The sequence below is a fragment of the Myotis lucifugus genome, unplaced genomic scaffold, assembly GCF_000147115.1.
Source record: "Myotis lucifugus unplaced genomic scaffold, Myoluc2.0 scaffold_110, whole genome shotgun sequence".
NCBI classification, from domain to species: domain Eukaryota; kingdom Metazoa; phylum Chordata; class Mammalia; order Chiroptera; family Vespertilionidae; genus Myotis; species Myotis lucifugus.
Window position 1 is genome coordinate 2465433 of NW_005871158.1, and position 19589 is coordinate 2485021.

A 19589-nucleotide genomic window follows, 5' to 3' on the forward strand; every position below is an offset into this window, starting at 1 on the left:
ACCAGGGGCAGCTCCTTCATTGAGCATCTGCCCCTGGTGGTCAAAGCACATCATAGCGACCAGTCATTCCACCGTTTGGTCGATTTGCATATTACGCTTTTATTATATAGAATGTCACCCCAATAAATTCAATTCAAAATTTTACATTAAAAATATAAAACAAAGTTGGAGACAGTAGAAGGGTGTGGCTGTTTGAAACGGAGTGGCCCATGAAGGGCTCTGCAGAGGTGGGCTGGGTGGGCCTGGATGGATGGAGGAACAAGCCTTGTGAATAACCATGCTTCAGGCAATGGGTGGGAGGCAGGAGTGTGCCTGCTCTGCATCTCTGAAGGGCAGCAGGGCCAACAAGCAGTGAATATGGTGAGTGGTGGGAGAAGGCTGAAAGTTCTGCTGGGGGTTACGGATTTTATTCTAAAGGTAAAGGGAAGCCATTGCAGGAAATTGAGCTAGTAAATTTTGTGACCGGACTTAAGTTTTAAAGGGATCATTCAGGCTGCTATGTGGATAATACAGCTTAGTGAATTATGATAGTAGCTAACATTTATTGAGTGCTTATTTTCTAAGCACTGTTCCAAGCACTTGTCACAGCAACCTACTAATTAGATACTATATACAGGGTGTGCACCCCAAAAATGTATACACGCTCTAACAGCTGGTAGCTCAATTTTGAAAATGAAATGCATTTTAAAAAACACTGCCTTTATAATTATTCAGAGTGTGTGTATACATTTTTTGGGACACCCTATAGACAGCATAACTTGTCCAAAGTCACAGAGCTCATACAGAGTGGGACCAGGCTTCCAACACAGGCACTCTAGCTCCAGATCCTGCCCTCTTACGGGACCTGAGTTAGGGTCCACTGTGTCTCAAGTAAAGATGTGATGATGGCTTAGACCAGTGGTTCTCAACCTTCTGGCCCTTTAAATACAGTTCCTCATGTTGTGACCCAACCATAAAATTATTTTCGTTGCTACTTCATAACTGTAATGTTGCTACTGTTATGAATTGTAATGTAAATATCTGATATGCAGGATGGTCTTAGGCAACCCCTGTGAAAGGGTCGTTCGACCGCCAAAGGGGTCGCGACCCACAGGTTGAGAACCGCTGGCTTAGACCAAAGGTGGTGGGGGGGGGGGCGGGGTGAGTAGAGATTAAAAGTGGGTGAATACAGAATATATTTTTATGGTAGAATATATAGGATTGGATGTGATATCTGAGAAAACATAGAAAATCATGGATAATGCCAAGGTTTTTGACCTTGGTAACTAGGTGGTAGCATTTTTTACAGAGATGGGGACATAAACAGGGAACGAAATGGGGACAGGAGGCTGCATGGGCAAGATAATCTCCCCCACTAATGTGAGATAGGGAGTGTATAAGTTTCCTTTGGCTGCTGTGACAAATTACTACAAATGTGGTGGCCTAAAACGACAGTAATTTATTCTGTCATAATTCAGGAGGCCAGATGTCCAAATTCAGTGTTACTGAGTCAAAATCAAGGTGTCAGCAGAGCCGTGCTCCCTCCAGAGGCTCTAAGAGAAAATCCATTCTTTGCCTCTTCCAGTTTCTCACAGCTGTCAGTATTCCTTGGCTTGTGGCTACAATCACTCCAACCTCCACCTCCATGGTCACATTGCCTTCTCCTCTTCTGTGTCAAATCTCTCTCTTGTAAGGACACATGTAATTGCATTTAAAGGCCGGATAATCCAGGAGAATCTCCTCACTTCAAAATCCTTCAATTAAAATCTGCAATTTTTTTTTCTACAGAACATTCATATATTAACATTTACAGGTTTGGAGGATTAGGATGTGGGCATTCCTTTGAGAGCCATGACAGAGCCAACTACAGTCAGGAATACAAATAAGAAGAAGACAATCCACAGGTACGAGCAAAGTATTAGCAAAATGTATTCCTCTTCTACTTGAGAATTTGATCTTCTGTTAATTCTATTAACTCTGTAACCCTAGTAATCTTGCTTATCATTATAATTACCCCTGATTGGTTAATATATTAAGATTGGAAAAAATAAAAATATCTGATAGAGATACTTAGGGGCATTGCTAGGATCAGTGAGCCTGTAAACTAGGCAAGTCCTTCATGGGCACCATAGAAACGGTTCTTATAGAGCATGGTTGTCAATTAGCTCATTCGAGGTGTGAGGCTTCTAAACCAGGGCTACACACATACACATACACACACACACACACACACACACTCCTGGCATTTGAGCCCTCAATTGGAGAGCTCTGGATTGGAGAGCTCTGGATGGCTGTGTGAACTGATGTGTAGGCAGCCACAGGTATCCAAAAAAAGAACACTCTGGCCCTCGCCAGTTTAGCTCAGTGGATAGAGCGTCGGCCTGCAGACTGAAGGGTCCCAGGTTCGATTCTGGCCAAGGGCACATGCTCAGGTTGCAGGCTTGATCCCCAGTAGGGGGGCATGCAGGAGGCAGCCGATCGATGTTTCTCTCTCATCATTGATGTTTCTATCTCTCTCTCCTCTCCATTCCTCTCTGAAATCAATAAAGAAATATATTTAAACAAAAACAAAAAAGGACACTCTGCGGCTCCGCTGCAAGCAACGGTCTTTGTCCTACAGCCTTCTGGGGAGAAGCCATCTCTGGCCTGTGACCGTCTCCTGGGTCTAAATAGTTTATTTGAAGCCAAGAAGATCCCCAGGATATTGGTTGCCACATGTAATACAAATATCACTTCAGTTTAATTACTTCCATTTCTTCCTCCACCAAACCCTTTAACACAGTGACCAGCAGGGAAAAGGAGTGGAGCATTTGTTCCATCAAGTCTCCCTCGGGTGGTCTCACTCGTAAGCAGCAACAGGACTAAAGGGGGCAAAGGGAAAGGGGAACCTGGAAAACACAAATTAATGAATTCACAGAAACGGAGGTGACTGCTTCCCCAGGGAGGAGGCAGTGCCCCCAGAGGACTATGTCACGCTTCCTGCACTAGGCCTTCCCGGGGCCTATTCTGCAGGATTAAATGTGAAAGTCCCAACCCACATCTCTGCTGGAAATGCGCAAGTGGGCTCACCACTCGGAGCCAAGATAAAGGAGAAACCTTTATGAGTACCGTAAGTATGAGTCATAAAAAATAGGAAACACATGTAGGTCATATACACAGTAATAGTACCAAGCCAGGGAAAGTGTTTAGGAAATGTATATAAGAACACATGGCAAAAACAGGACAAAAAATTACCCTCCTGCCCTGCTCCAAAACACACCCAAACACTCACAACACGTCAAGGGGTCATATCACTCGGGTCTCCAATAAACATAGGTCAGTTCCCTATTTGGAAATAGGCAGGCACCTTTTTTTTTTTTTCCTTTAATGCAAATAGAAAGAGAACTGAATAAAGGGGAAAAAAACTTGGATTAGGCTTTGCAAGATTTTATGATTTGGGAAATTTGAACGGCTTCCAACTAAAACACTGGGAATTAGATATTAACAGCATTAAAAATGAAAAAAAATATTTTTCAGAGACATACTTGTTCACAATGGTAATATTACCATTTCATTTAGATTCTCGCTATTTTAACAACCAGCAGTGATAAGGGAGAAAAGAGTGGAATCTTCAGCCCATAAAAAAAGCAGGAAACAAAAGTAAATAGCAACACATGCACTACCCACCAACAAAGAGCAATAAAGGGCCAGGATTAAAAGCATCTAAAGGACGCTGGGCTCAGCAGAAAGAACGCACAGTGGGGAATAGGCCGAGCCCCGTGGCCAGCTGCACCAAATCAAAATCCAGGGGGTGTTCGGAATAGAAGGGAGGGTAATTGGCCCCAAAAGATCTCTGCGGCCAGATGATGGAGGCACAATGCCCAAGCATGACTCATCATTGGAAATGAAGCTCTCCAGTTGCCTTTGATTCTGGAAGACCCCCAAATCTGAGATTGAGCATGGCAAGCACAGGAGACACCCTAGATGCCCGTATGTCTCACACCCAAGCATGCATGTCCGGGTCCAGATGGACCTCTGGCTCCCTGGAGCTTCAGCTTGCTCCTTTCTCCTCAGAAACTTCTGATTCCCAAGGAGAGCATTATCTGCACGTCTATCTACTTGAGGTTGACAGGTGCGGAAGGATGCGTAAAGTGTTTTTAACTTCATTAGTGTTCAATGTACCTAAGACGTCAAGAAAGTCAATGCTTTTTAACAGCTATTCTGAGGTACAAATATCAATATAACTCCCACCTCCCAAAAACCCAAATGTAGAGCACTAATGAACAACCCCCGCCCCAACCCTCTGCCCCCAGGAGCATGGCTAAGCTAAGTGGTGTGATAAAACTCATTTTCTCTCCACCTTTCATTTCTCAGTCCTCGTACCAGCTGCCATCTCCCTATTCCTCTCTCACACAGCACCTGCACTCACTAGGCGTGAGGCCACACCTGTGGGGGCTCACCTCTTAAGGTATGAATGCAGCCTCCATTCAAAGCAGTGCACAGGTACTGAGTAGCTACCCTGTGGTAAGCCCAGCGCTGGCCACATAAAACCAACAGCCACGTCGCCAACTTGCTGAAGCAAATTCAAAAAGAATCAGGTGAGTGTACACATGTATCAACAAATGGAAATTAACTCTGAATGTGCACAATGTGGTGTGTGGGCTCCAGGCAAGAGTTAGGCTCTTGCACTGATCCTGCATCCACAGCTGGCTCTCCCTGGCTCACAGTTAAACCCGGGAACATCTAATCTAGTCTATCTTCAAAGGAAGCCAAATCATACCTGCAACTTGCCTCTTTTCCACCCCCAGGGATGTGAAAATTCTAGATGCAGCCAAAGGACTCTGTGGTTTGGATGAAAGTGCCATAAATATAAAGCACTATTGTAGGGTATCTTGGACTAGAACCCAGATAGCGCCAGATGATTGTGGGCAAAGGACCATACCTAGGAGTCAAAAGCATAGCTATTTCAGCTTAGTTTTAGTTCTAAATGGGGAGTGCACTCAGAGCAAAAGCCTCCCCGAACACTAGAAAATATATAAAAACGTATAAAAGCCAAAACGTAAATTGTTATTCGTTTAAAAGGACTAGCTAGTATCTGGCCATTGACATTTTAGCATTTCAGACAAGGCCAAGGGGCTCGGAGAAAGGCCTGTTTCAATGAACCCACAGCCTCGGTGCGGTGCCCTGACCGTCTGGAGAGGAAGGCACAGGGCACAGAACTGCAGTGGGAGCCAGGGCAGCAGGTCCTCCAGACGCAGATTCGGATCCCTGTGTCTTTAAGACCAGACCCTCATAAATGGACTGCTTCTGCTGGACACCATGCTCTAAATAAACAGACTCTTCTGGCCGACACACAACTTCCTGTAGGGTTCTGGTGGGTAAGGCTTGGAAAGGCTGCCAAATCCAATGACCAGCAACTTTTGAGCTGACTTAGAAAACAAGCTAGAAAGACTTGGGTCCAGAGTAAACAAAGGAAAAAGCCACATTAAACAGGGAACAAATTACTATACAGGCAGGGATATTTTAAGTGCTCCCTGAGCAAAAAAAAAACCAAAAACACAAAATTTTAAAAATCAAGTTATTAGATATTTAACAATACAAGGTAGAGCAAAATGACCTTTCAGCTGGAAGAGTCGAAGTTGGTTCGCACCAGCCATGTGAAGAATTGGCTGCATGTCATCCCCCTACACCATGAGGACAAACCATTCTCAGTGGCCCGGCTTCAAACCTGGCTCACATCAAACGCACCACCCAAGGGAGCGGAGCAGCGTGGAGTCAAAAACCATTTATAGCTTTTACCCTGCTAAGGGAAACACTAACTAGTTGACCAGCAGATGACTGAAATCCGTAAGAGTAAAGAAAAATGTAGCAGAACTCCGAAACTGGCTGGGGAAAGACTGAAACAGAGACCTGGAGGATTTAGAGTAAACTGCAGTAGCCTGAGATTTAATTAGGAAAAATGCATCAGAGCAGTAATGCAAAGTAGAGGCTACCTGCTCAGCCGCAGCAGTTAAGAGCAGCCTGGGGACAAAACATCAAGTCCACGGATATAATGCAAGTTAACTAAAGGTGCGCTGTGGGAAAGGGAAGGGATCCTTAAATAACATCCCGGGACCATGCGAGAACCCACGGCGCACAATGCAGAAGAGGCCAAGACTTGGGTCCTGCCCTTAAGAAGGCTGCTCTCCAGCTGGCTGTGCAAGATTAACATACAGGATTCGGCAGCAAGTAATTCGAGAAAACATATCATCCCATACTCTGGGGAGGTGCAGACTGTGCTGGGGTAAGGAGGGGATTCAGAGCAATGGTAAGAAAAGAGGGAGGTAGCCCAGCCAGTGTGGCTCAGTGGTTGAGTGTTGACCTATGAACCAGGAGGTCAGGGTTCAGGGCACATACCCAGGTTGTGGGTTCAATCTCTAGTAGGGGGTATGGGAGAGGCAGCCGATCAATGATTCTCTCTCATCATTGATGTTTTTACCTCTCTCTCCCTCTCCCTTCCTCTCTGAAATCAATAAAAATATATTTAAAAAAGAAAAAGGGAGGTGGAGGAGGGTTAAGGAATCAGGAAGGGTTTGCTGAAGAGTTCAGACTTACGCATGGGCTTCTAACATGGAAAGGATTGAGAGAATGAAGAAAGAAGGTCGGGGAGAATTAAGAAAAGAGGTGTGGGGCAATGGATTCAGCTGAAAGGTCAGGAGTGAGGCTCAGGAGTCTGCACTCACCCATCTCCAAGGGATTCAGACACAGGGGGTTCATGTACCACACACATTTGGAGAAAGACTGATCCACAGGATTAAGTCCAAATCCTTACTCGTGCTGCCATTCTGTTCTCATCTTCCATTTCTTGGCCCCGGCCCACACTACCATTGTCCTCACCATTGCTGCCATCCTATCCCAGGGGTTGGCAAGCTGTGTCTGCAAGTGGCCAGATCATAAATATTTTAGGCTTTGTAGGCCGTGCAGGCGACACTACTGTCAACACTACTCAACTCTGCCACTATAGTGAGAAAGCAGCCCCAGACAATACATAAAGGAACAGTCGTGACTATGATTCCATTAAACTTCACTTACCAAACAGGCATCAAATGGATAAACAAAATGTGGCATAGCTATACAATGGAACACTACTCAGGAATAAAAAGGAATGAAATAATTAATACATGGATGAACTTCAAATGCATTATGAAAGTCTCCCATATTCCAAGATTACATTGAAAGAAAATATCTGGAATAGGCAAATCTATAAAGAAGGAAAGTGGATTAGTGGTTGCCTAAAGCAGCGGTTGGGAGTACGGGGAATGGAGAGTGACTGCTAATGGGTGCAGAATTTCCTTTAAGAGTGCTAAAAATGGTCAGGAGTGAGCTGACCAAATTAGACTGTGATGATGGCTGCACAACTCTATAAGTATATGAAAAATCACTGACACATACACTTTGAAACAGGTGAACTTTACGGTATGTAAATAATATACAGGGTGTCCCAAAAAATGTAATACACACTTTAATAGCTGATAGCTCAATTTTGAAAATGAAAAGTATTTTCATAAACACTGCCTTTATAATTATTCAAAGTGTGTGTATACATTTTGGGGGGACACCCTAAATATACAAAAACGGGCAGCAGGCAGGACTTGGCCCAAAGGCCATAGCTTGCCACTCCCCAATCTGTACGCCAGCCACACGTGTATATGAAAGAACTTTTCTTCACACATAGTTTCTGCTCTTCCCTCTGTGTATATGGAGGCCTCCCTTTTCTTCTGCACAGCAACTTCTACTTAACTTTCAAGCCCTTCATCAGTGTTCTCTTCTGGGTATCCTTCCCTCCCCTGAAAATAAAATTACCACTGCCTCTGTTAGGATCCTACAAAGTTTTATTAATTTTATAACAAATAATGGTCATATTATTTGTCATACTGTATTGAATTTATTCTCTCTTACAGGCCAATAAGTGATGAAGATATAAAGATGAGTAAGAATCTAATAGCATGTCTACCTAGCACACAGTAGGATCTCAATAAATAATTCATTGAATAAGTCTGTAAATGAATGGACAAGTAAATGAGTTATGGGAGTAATTTTTAGAGAAAATTGGTTTTATGAAGCAGTCCGCAAGCCAGACTGAAAGAATCAGGGTGTGAAGGTGCAAGTCCCAGGAGACAGGATAAGGAAGCTTCAGGGTCAGTGGTGAGGAACACGGAGATTCAAGAGCAATTGCAGAGAAAATGTCAATAAAACTTGGTGACTGGTCAAATAGAGGGTTTGAAGGAAATGAGTAAATCCCAGATGACTCAAAAGTCCCAAGACAGATGGTAGCAGTGACATTGATGGTATAGGGATGTTGGACTAGTAAGCTAGCACTAGGGTAGCAGAGGGCCTGGGAAGATTCTTACATTCAATTTTAGAAATATGAAAAAGGGCTAGCATTTGATCATGTCCTGTGTCCCAGGAACATACGCCAGCCCTAAGTGCCATAGAAACTTCTCTCAGTCCTCAGTGAACCCTCTAAGAACTGCTACTATCATCTCACTTGGCAGATGAGGAACTTGAGGCTCAGAGAATTAGATAGCTGAGGCTAACCCACTATCTGACCTTACTGACAGCCACTCCTCCTCAGCACCTGAGGCACCTGGGAGCTTGAGGTACGTCCTGACAGGTAAGGTGCTTCAGAGGCCTGACTGGAGCTTCATCTGAGAAGCTTGGAGAGGCTGGGGAGTCTCTGGCATGGAGGTGACAACCGAAATACCAAGAACAGACGAACCAACCCAGGGAGCATAGACAAAGGAAAACAGGACCCGAGGACTGCACTTCAGCCAAGAACCCCTGAGAAGGAAGAAAGAGAAGCTGAGAAACAAACAGAAAAACAGATGGAACGATAGAAAGAGGCCTGGCCAACATGGCTCAGTGACTGAGCGTCTTCCCATGAACCATGAGATCATGGTTCGATTCCTGGTCAGGGCATATGCCCAGGTTGCAGGCTTGATCCCCAGTAGGGGGTAAGCAGGGGGCCATAGATCAATGATTCTCTCTCATCATTGATGGTTCTATCTCTCTCTCTCCCTCTCCCTTCTTCTCTGAAATCAATAAAAATATATATTTTTTTTAAAAAGATAAAAAGAGAACCAGACTAAGGTAACATCCTAAAACCCAGAGAGAGAGATGCCAGAAGAGAGGTTTCAGAAAAGGAGCTAAGGAGTATCAGTGGGGAAAGGCACTGTGGTAGAAAGAACTCAGCGATAGGAATCGGGGCCCCTGGGTTCCCACCCAGCAATGGCACTAATGTCTTAGTTGGCAGTGAATAAGTCATCACTTCATCCCCTGGTCGTCTCCTCTGTAAGGTGGTTGGGACTAGGTGGTCTCCAGGGCACCTCTCCGGTCCCAGCATCCCAGGAATTGGTCAAAAGGGCACCATCAGGGACTCCCCAGAGATAAGCTCAGACCAGCAGTCAGGCTGCAAAGAGGAAAGAAGGGAAGGGCAGGGCACACAGACCTTCACCCATTCAAGAAGTGAGAAAGGCAAGGAAAAGCGAAATAAGATGGTGTGGAGAGGTGATCAGCAGGACCAAGTTCACACATGGCCCCTCCACTGTGGGAGAAAGAAAAGGAAAACTAATTAAATGTGTGTCTAATTTTCACAGAAATATTTAGAAAACACAGCGGGGGCATGACTGAAAGCAATATTATAAATACTTCTGCAGAGTTTGAGTATTTAAATCAGACGTTAGCTGTAAATTTCCTTTTTATTCTCGAACAAAATGTCAGGATGGCTCACCAGCAATGGAAACAAGAACGCATGGCTGGGTCTCTGGATGTTCTGCACAAGCTGGGCCTCTGCCCAGGCGGCACATCTGGCTCTCATGCTGTAGACCTGCTCCTTACTTTGGTCTATTGCTTTTTAAAGGACTCTCCAAAAAGTTAGCAAAAGAGCAAAAAGTCACATTTTCAAACGTGGAGGATGCTCTTGTAGAAGCATTTTCTAACAACATTTTCAGGAAATTATACAATTTTTGAAAAGTCAAGAGAAGTTACCATAGCAACGATAGCATGGGTCAGGGTTGTAACCCTAATTTCCATAAAAGACAAATACCACATGGGTTGGAAAATGCTGCTGCTGGACACATCTGAGAAGGGGACAAGGCAGTGTTTCCTCCGGACTGGGGACGAGGCAACAATAAGAGGTCCTTTCAATCAGCCAGCCGTCAGCCGGCAAAGAACTTGACCCAGTATTACCTCATGCTAAAGTGGCAGCGTCCAACCAGACCGGGTCCCTCTGTGCCTTCCTAGGGCAATTTTACAGCATCTGGATGTTACTGTGAAGTGACAGGATTTAAGCAGTGTGGCCAGCCAGCATCTTGATGAGAACTTGTAACTCCTTTGCTTCGCTTATGTCCTGGCTTGTTTGCTAAACCCTGATGTTTACGCTTACCACTCTGATTTCTGCTTTCACTTTTTCCAAAATTCCACGGCTGAGTTTTTAGAGAATTCCTACTCGAAAGCTGAGTTTCAGATGGAACATCTTGCCCCAGTGTGTTAGAAACCATCCTTGACTGGCATGGCCAATTCTAACTGGCAGACACTGTCCTCTGCTGAGACAGCAGCCGGAGGTCTAGTTGCCTTGCTGCTCCTCTGTCCAATCCTGGCACCTCCATACTGCCCGGCAAGGGGTCATTCATTGAAGCCCTGGCTGGTTTGGCTCAGTGGATAGAGCCAAACCAAAGGGTCACGGGTTCAATTCTGGTCAAGGGCACGTACCTTGGTTGCAGGTTCCTCCCCGGCCTGGGCCCTGGTCAGGGCTCACGTAGGAGGCAACCAATCGATGTGTTTCTCTCACATCAATGTTTCTGTCTTTCCCTCTCTCTTCCACTCTCCCTAAAAATCAATGGGAAAATATCCTCGAGTGAGGATTAAATAAATAAATAAATAAATAAATAAATAAATAAAACTTTGTTATTGTCAATAAAGTAAGTTTTTTAAAAAATAAAGCGCATTGAGTATCTTCAAGTGAATGGGCAATTGTTTTTAAACAAGGTGACTGTCTTATTTATTTAGGGCCTCCAATCCTATGTGAGTCCAATTCAGTTGCCAATCAAGTTAATGAAAAAATTTCCATAGCAACACTCAAATGACTGGAGGAAGGGAGGAGGAAGGGAGGGAATACGGGAGGGAAGCCTCTGGGAAATGTGACCCTTGTTGTCAGTGTAACTTTCTGGTCTACCTGCTGTAGGTCTGCAACAAGGTGGCCAGCTCAGAGGTAATCTTACCTGTCAGTCCGGGTGATTTCCAAAACAACCTCCATTTAAAGGAACAACAGGCAGTGTTTATATATGGAAGGTATTTGTTTAGTAACTGCATCTCACCACTTTCCATGTCTGTGTTTGAGGGATTCATTTTGACGCTTGCTTAGCATATACTATCTATAAGATCTCTAAAACATAGCCTTGAGTTTGTTTTGATTTATTATTATTATTTTATTTTGCATATACACAGGACTAGCACTGGGAAGGCATTCATGAATAACAGTGGAGGAAAAATTGCCCCAGACAGAGAGAGAGAAAATGTTGCTCTCACATATGTACTTTCAAAAAGCCTGTCTTGAAATTTTGCATTAGTTCTTTTAGTGGTAGTGGTTAAAAAGGTAAGCCACACACCCATTCCCTCCACCCCACACACTGATCTATCTATAACTGAGGGGGTAAAAAGAGAGAACATGTCCACCTACTTACATTGCAGAAATAGGGAAAGACGACATTCAGACAGGTAGGTGCAATCCTCAAAAATACTGAACCCCTGAGCTGCCAGATTCCTCAAAGTAGCAAGAAACACATCAAATCAGATGGCTCCACATACTGAAGCTCTTGCATTTCGTTCACAGCAGGAAGAGTCCTTTATCAGACAGTCCAAGCAAGTTTGGTTACAAGAAGTTGTGGATTAGAAGCAGAGAACGAGCGAGTTACTTTTGTAAAGGCAGCTGAAAGCCTTATGGGGGGAGGAGGAAAATGATCAACTGTGAAAACCATTAGGAGTGGCATTTACTAGTAGTGTTGGTATTAATGGCCACATCAAGTGCAGGGCTTCTGAGCTAAGTAATAACCTTCTACACCAGAAAGAAAAAAAGAGACACTGCCACACACAGACCAATCTTAACACAGCCCCAAAGCCACAGCGAGGAAATGAAGAAGGGAAAGAAAGGAACTTCGAGCACTGGAAAAAGCGATCGCAAGACGACGTGTGAACCCCAACCCAGGTAGGAGATCTGCTGGCTCACCCAGCAGGTAGAGCCAACTGAGACAGGACAGGGTAAGAGCTACAAGGAATAGGGGAGTGGACGGAAGTGTGGGGAAAGCTTGGACTATTGAGTCCAAAGACATGGTTCAACCTCCTCAAGCCTCCCCTGCTTTCAGGCTGATGAGGCCTGGCAGCCAGAACACAGGGTGCGCAGGTGGCTGGCCCACAGCAGGCGCCTCTCCGCCCCCACCACCATAGCTGTTACTGTTATCTGGTGAGAGGTGGGGGGTGGGGGGATGGGGGATGGGGAGGGGAGAGTGGCGATAAGGGAGCTGTCCAGAGGCAAGCAGAACAGTTAGCATTTTAGATGTGTTTACTTCCTTCTCTTTCTCCCCGTGGTGATCCTTCCTGCCCTCAAAAACAACCAGGAGACGGAGGGCTTTACGCCCCAGTCCTCAGAGAAGGTACAAAGTAAAACTGACTTGGAGCCACATGTGTGATGAACCACACATCCCACTCGGTCCCGCCTGCCAAGAAGCTTGGAGCCAAATTTCAAACCCAACCATACCGACCACATTCACCCACATGGCTAACAAACTACGCTTTTCTTTTTTCTTTTGTCCTCACTTCGCATTTCTGCTTACGCTGTTGGTACGTCTTGTTGTTGTAAGCCCATCCCAAAGCCTTTTTTGGAACGAGGGAGAGAATAAGCAAACGCATCAAGGAGGGTTCGGAGTTTTCTGACAATAAAGTTATTAAATCTGGCCCCTTTCCCAAGACAACGAAGCCTCCAGATCCTCACCCAACCCCTGCAGCCAGTCACTGGCATGCCTTAACAGTCGCTCCTTTATGTCAAAACACATACAGAGATGTAAACGCCCATATCTTCTGCAGGCGTGCTTTAGAGATCTCATCGGTGTGATTCCAGACCACCGCAATAAAGCGAGTCGTTGTCCTTTTGCTGGCGGAGGGTCTTGCCTTCAATTTGTAAAAAAATGCAACATCTGTGAAGCGCAATACAGCCAAGCGCCCTGAAAGGAGGTCTGTCTGTATCCCTATGTCATGTTAACCAGGGCCTGATCCTCAGCAGCTTTTCCTAATACGCAAGCAATTAGGTTGGAAATAGAAAAGACACCTCGCCACATAAAAGCAGTAAAAATTAGATGATAGGAAACAAAATTGTCACCATTCTAGCAACTAATGAAAGTATGTTACTGTAAACAAGCCAGTGGTGGTGCTGTACCCCCTCTCAGAAACAGGAAGCACCACCGGAGGGACCAAAATCTGACAGAGGGTGGGGGTGAGGGTGCCTTTTACTTTGACGTCAAAGAGCAGAAGGCGCTGGTTTTTAGGGTGAGCCCTGTGCCACCCGCCTGCTGATTCTGAAAGACAAAGCTGACATCTCGGGGCTGTTTCCCTCTTCTGCTCTCTGTGGCCAGGGAGTCCTTTTCCAGTTTCCTGTTCCCTTCGGAGGCTGTTGTGTGCAAAACCAACAATGACAAATGAGAGGTGTGGTCTCAGATGAAAACTACAGCGATAGGTCTGTGCTGTCCGGATGAGAACCCAGCAGGGAAGCCAACGGCCCAACGGCTTTGCATACCTTATTGTGGCAGGTGGGTTTCTGATAGAAATTCTCTGCTCGCCTATAAAACTGTTTATCTAACTTAAGAGAAACTGTTTCCCCGGATCTTGTCAACCTGCTGTGGTTACTGCATCCAGGTAAAGGCTCTGTCAGCTCCTCCACCCAGGAACAGGGGCAGCCTCTCTCAGCTGACTAAGGTGCCTGGGAGGTAGGAATGTGGTCAAGTGTTAGGGAGGCGTGATTTATAACAGGTCTTCATGCTGATCACGCACCAACAAGCCGAGGGGAAACAGGGTTGATTTAGTAATTCCCTCACATTTAAGGAGGACATCATGAAAAACAACTATAGCTGTCATCCAACAATGGCTTGGAGCCAGGGTGGCATTCTTTTTGCTAATTTATAAGCAACAACATTTATCATTTCCTTTTGGAAAAGTATTTGCCTTTAACATCCGGTAGAGACACGCACCAAGGCTGCCTCTGGTCCTCCCACTACTGCCCCCAAAATGGATCGGCTGTGATTTTTAGCCCAGACCATATAAGTGTATATCTATAAAAAGCAAGTCACCCAGAGAGAATAAGGAAGAGTTAGGTGAGTTTAGGTTGGAAGAGAAAGCAATCTTGGTTTAAAAAAAAAGTGAATACGGCTAAAGTAAACTTTATGGACTAATTACTGGCAAGTCAAATGATTGGTTCTTTTAAACAGCTTTCCTGAGATAAAATTCACATACCATAAAATTCACCTATTTAAAGTATAATTCAATGGATTTTAGTATATTCACATTTATCAATGGTATTTATCTATATTTTTTATCTTGCCTACTTGGAATCTGGCTTTTATTTTTTTTAATTTTTTTATTGGTTAAGTTATTATATCAATGGTATTTAGTATATTCATATTCAACTGTGGAACCACCACCAAAATTTAATTTGAGAACGTTTCAGTCCCCCCGCTCACCGCCCCTCCAAAGAAACCCTGCACTCAGCAGTAGCTCCCATTTCTCCCTTTTGCCCTTCAGCCCAAAGCAACCACTAATTTACTTTCTAGCTCCATAAACTTGTCTATTCTGGACATTTCAAATAAATGGAATCATACAATATGGGGTCTTTTATGTCTGTCCTTCTTCTCTAAGCAAAGCATTTCAAGGTTCATCCATGTTGCAGCATGTATCAGTTCTTCATTTTTATTGCTAAATGATATTCCAGCGTATGCATCTACCATATTTTATTTGTCTATTCATCAGCTGATGGACATTTGGTTTGTTCCCAATTTGGGGCTATTATGAATAATGTTGCTGTGAACATTTGTGGGCAAGTTTTTGTGTAGACATATGTTTTCATTTCTTTTGAGTCCGTATGTACTTTGGAGTGAAATTGCTGGATCATATGGTTTAAATGATTTTTAAAAACTGTTGGCATGAGTGCAGTAATGTATTTCCACAGTCATAGATGAAGAAGGTGAGAGAGATTTAACATTTCTCCATCCTCATCTTACCACCCATGAGCAAACCCTTTCACTCTCTCTGTCCCGGCCTCTCTGCTCTGAGGTCCTCCACACCACCCCCTACATATCAAACACGCAGTCCGCCACGTGAGTGCAGCTCTGAGCTGTGAAACTCCCAAAGATCACTCATCCCATCTTGTTTTCAAACAGGACTGAACTACAACCATCTAATTCTTAAAAGTCCCCAAGGACAGAAAGAACACAATTCCCTTAGTTGCCTAGTCTCAGAAAGCTCTTCAAATCACTTACCCAAAACCATACACATACAATAAAAATACTGAAGGAAGATGAAGAATGGCCAGGTTTTTTAAACAAGCTTTAGAGACTACCCCCCACAGATGCTTTCTTTATTTCCTCACTGAACACACTGTCCCCTGGTGCCATCTAAGTTTACTAGTATGTATCCTAGGTCCTGCTATGGCCTAAAGTGAATTCCATGTTGATCTAACATAATAAAGACAAGTGTGGGAGAGCTGCTGTCATTCCTTGAGGTGTTTTTCTTTTGCTTCGATAGTCTTATTTGAATCTGTTTTCAGAGTCAGCAACTCTACCAGAATGTTCTCCTGTTGCTGCTTCTGTAATAACTCGAACTTTCTTTTTCCTTGGTTCCTCTGAGAAGCATATATAAAATGAGTCATTACTGCTGCTAAAGAATCGCTGGAGTCAGCAGCGCTTCTTAGGAACTGCATTTCCTCCTCCCCCCTCTTCCTCCCACCACCATTTCTCCCCCATAAGTTAAGAATTAAAGACATATTACTGGGATAAAGAAATCTGACCCGAAATATGTGTTGCAGCTACAATGGCAAGCAACCAAGAGCATTAACAATAATTTCCAATGTAGCTGGAAAGGTTAGATGATTTGTCTTTGAAAGGAGCCAACTCCGCACACTTTCATAGGATTAAAATCAGTTTGCTTTTCCTTCTGGACACCTCACCTCTCCTATTTCCGCTCCCCCAAAAAGGCGGAGTGGTTGACGCGCATAAACAAATGGTTCTGGAAATTAACTTTCTTGACCAGAAGAAAGTTCAAAAATAAATTCTGTTCTACATTAGTTTTCCTACACTTCACTGTGATCAGGATTTTTTGTGGTTTCTCTCTCCCTGGAGAGATAATACTTGAGTGATAACATTTCTGACACACAGAAGCTCAAAAACTGAAAGACTGACAACTGTGTTCCCTTTGGCTCACAATCTAGGTCATTTCTGAGCCACTGACCTTGAGCCAGTGAGTTCTCTGTGCGCCTGCCTGTCACATGGACAATGAGGATAATGATAGGACTTCATGGAGTAAATGCAGTAAGTGCTTCAAACAGTGCTGAGGGCCGAGTAAATGTTGAGTCACTAGGAGCTTGGATCATCACCACACCACCAAGACCACCACCATCTTTGAAAAGCAGCCGGGACAGCATAAGAAGCTACCCCCCGGGCCTTTCATGTAAGTACCAAGTGTCGTCATCTTGATTCCAGCGTCTTCCCATTTCCCTGGCTCACCCTGCAGGAGCCACAGGTGCATAAGACAAAGCAAAGAAAGAAGACAGATGGAGCACAGGCGAAGATGGGAAAGACATTTACAATGACAAAGCAATGGCACCCCATTTTGTTCTTTCATAGCCATGTTGAAAAGACGAAATTCGTAAGAATATTCTTTCCAATGGGAGGGGCCAGGAAAGTTAGAAAAAAATCTCTAGAGAGGGAAATCCTAGAGTTGACCAGTCCAGAGAGCAATCTGGTAGTTGAAATCCTTCTCTCTCGAGTGTGCATTGTATCCTCCTCCCCACGTATGTTCATACATGATCATCCTTGTTAGACCCTGAATGGAAGAAAAGGACCCTTTGTTCATGGGTAGAAAGCTGGCGCCTGTACCTACCTCTTTCTGCGGCTGGCCGGGCCCCGGGTCCGGGCCCCGGAGGTTCAGGACGTGCACCTCCTGTGGCAGCCCCGTCGTGCCTCTGCTGGCACAGCCCGAGAGGACGGTGAAGCTCTCCATCAAGGCCTGGACCGGATGGGAGGCGTTGACCGGCGACAGTTCACACTGGGCACTGGGCTCTGGACCTGCAGGCGGAATCACAAACACCCGTCAGAAACCACAATCGACTGCGCCACAATCAAATTGTTCCGGATGGACAAGCCACTGCCAGCCCACCCAAGGAGTCCCTCCAGGTAAGTTGTTTCCAGAACTAAACAACAAAAAAGCTAGCCTAGTCTTCTAAAATTCCAATCTCTTAAATTCCTTTTGGATGATTTTGATGTGTATTTGATTACTTCAATTCCCTTTTAGATGCAAAAGTCATGAATGTATTCCTTTGGATGGAGGAAACCTCCCATTTGACATCTGTGTTTAATTCTCCCTTCTCCTCTTACAAGAAAACCAGAAATAAATGAAATAAATTGCCTGAAGTTCCAATGACATGATGCATAAATAATATTAAACACCTAAAAGGATACCCCAAGAAGTTTAAATCCCGACCTTTCAAGTGCTTCTGCTACTTAGACGAAGCAAAATAAATGTAAGAACGATACAAAATAAGATGCAATGAGTGGAGGCAAATAGCACCAGAGTGTAGAATAAAGTCTGGGTCAAAGGTCTGAAAACCCTCTCAAGAGAGGTAGGATGTGAGCAGAGCCTGGTCACCATTGGCTGCTGCTTCCTCATTCTCCTCCTTAAATCCTAAATAGGCGCATCCCTCTTATCTTTACCTCCTGTAGCCCTCATTGTCTCTGTCCCAAGACCACGTAGATCTTCCTAAAAGGAGCCTCGGGTGTCAAGCTCTCCAAGCCGCCTTCTATACAAAAGCATGGTCCATCTAACCCAGGGCGCTCAACTCACTGGTTATTCCAAATGCAAATGCAGACCCTCCCTGCTCCCCAGCATGTCCTGCCCCTGGAGAACTGCTGGCCTGTGAATACAGCCTGAGCTCCTCAACCTGACACGCAGGCCTTTCTTGATCCAGCCCCTTCCAATCTCTCCAGCCTCCCCCCTCCCCACTGCAGCAATACCAGCCAGCTTAACAGTCTCCAAACATACCAGATGTTTCTCAACTCCATGCCATTATTCAAACTTGTGCCCTTTACCCAAATCTCTCTTCCACCATAACTCCAACCCCACCACAAACATCCCAAACTGAGGGAGGTCTTCTTTCTCTGTCCTCTTATAATTGCTCTGCCCAGCACTGCTGTTCCGTTTTCCATATTGTAACCACGAGCGTATACATCTGTCTTTGCAAGTCCAGTGTGACCTCCGTGATGGCTGTGGGTGTGGGTTCCTCATCTTTATATCCTCAGCACCCATCACAGTGCCTGGCTCCAAAAATATTTGTTAAATGAATCACTGAGCTTAAGAAAAAATGGTCCCTTCTCTGATCAGTGATTAGAGCACCATCCCAGGTCCTTGGATTGGACTCTAAGGCACTGATATGGAAAACAGATTGCTACAGTGATGTGAGTACAACCCACTCCATTCAGCCTCATGTCACATGGGCTGGATTGATAGAGAGACGTCCAGGAAGAAGAAGGAACCTTCCATTCGTATACCTCACACACCTCTGTGAGCTTGGTGTTATCCCCCATTAGATAGTTCGGGAGGCTGGGACAGGGCCCACTAAACCTCAGCCTACCAAATGGAACCCAGTAAAAAGCCCGAGTGCACTCCAATGAGGTCTTCCGACCTCTACACAAGAAAGATGCCCTCCAGGCTTGTAACTCTGGTCCCAAATGCAAATGCAGTTCCGAGCCAGGCAGTCCCACACCCCACTGCTGTACCCTATGCAGGCATCCTGCCTGGCGTGCTAAGTCTATTTCAGAACTCATGGACATGCTGTAGGCTGGCAATAGTCATCTCTTCTGCAATGAAGTATGTACCTTCTCAAATAATTACTCCCGCCCTCCGTGTTCCTGTACTGCATCCAGCTGCTTTCTAAGAGGTAGTGAAGAAAGATGTTACAGCAGCAAAGGCAGAAAGTACTGAATGTACAGTTCCCTGAAGCTCCCACACAGGCAAATGGTAGGAGCAGGTGTGCCCCGTGCTGCCCCCCTCCTGCCTTCACCAGCCACAGTGGGATGTCTGGTGCACTTCACATCCCAGGGCTCCAGAGAGAGAGTCTCCTACTCAACTCAGGACACACAGCGGCTATGGCTGCTCCAATTGGAGAGCCCTTCCGAACTGGTTTCATAGCCTCCTACCATGAATTTGTCATTATCACAGACTAAGTGCAAATAAAGAATACATTTCAGTTCCATTTTTTATGTACAAAGCTCCGACTGGGCTACAGTTCTACCCAAAACACATCGTGCAAAAAGGCTTGCAACCTCCTCCTGATCATGCTA

The 19589-nt window shown here is 44.9% G+C and overlaps 1 protein-coding gene across 5 annotated transcripts in view; it reads right to left on the minus strand.

Moving 5' to 3' along the window:
- The window catches only part of TGFBR3 (transforming growth factor beta receptor 3), a 197208-nt gene that overhangs the window by 98485 nt on the left and 79134 nt on the right, over positions 1-19589 (minus strand). For all 5 annotated transcript variants that reach the window (XR_002830364.1, XM_023757638.1, XM_023757636.1 and 2 more), the window contains exon 3: positions 17134-17318. Coding sequence is in view for 4 of the 5 variants with exons in the window: in XM_023757638.1 (XP_023613406.1) it covers positions 17134-17318 (185 nt within the window). In the remaining variant the exon portion in view is untranslated. The remainder of the gene's footprint in view (positions 1-17133; positions 17319-19589) is intronic.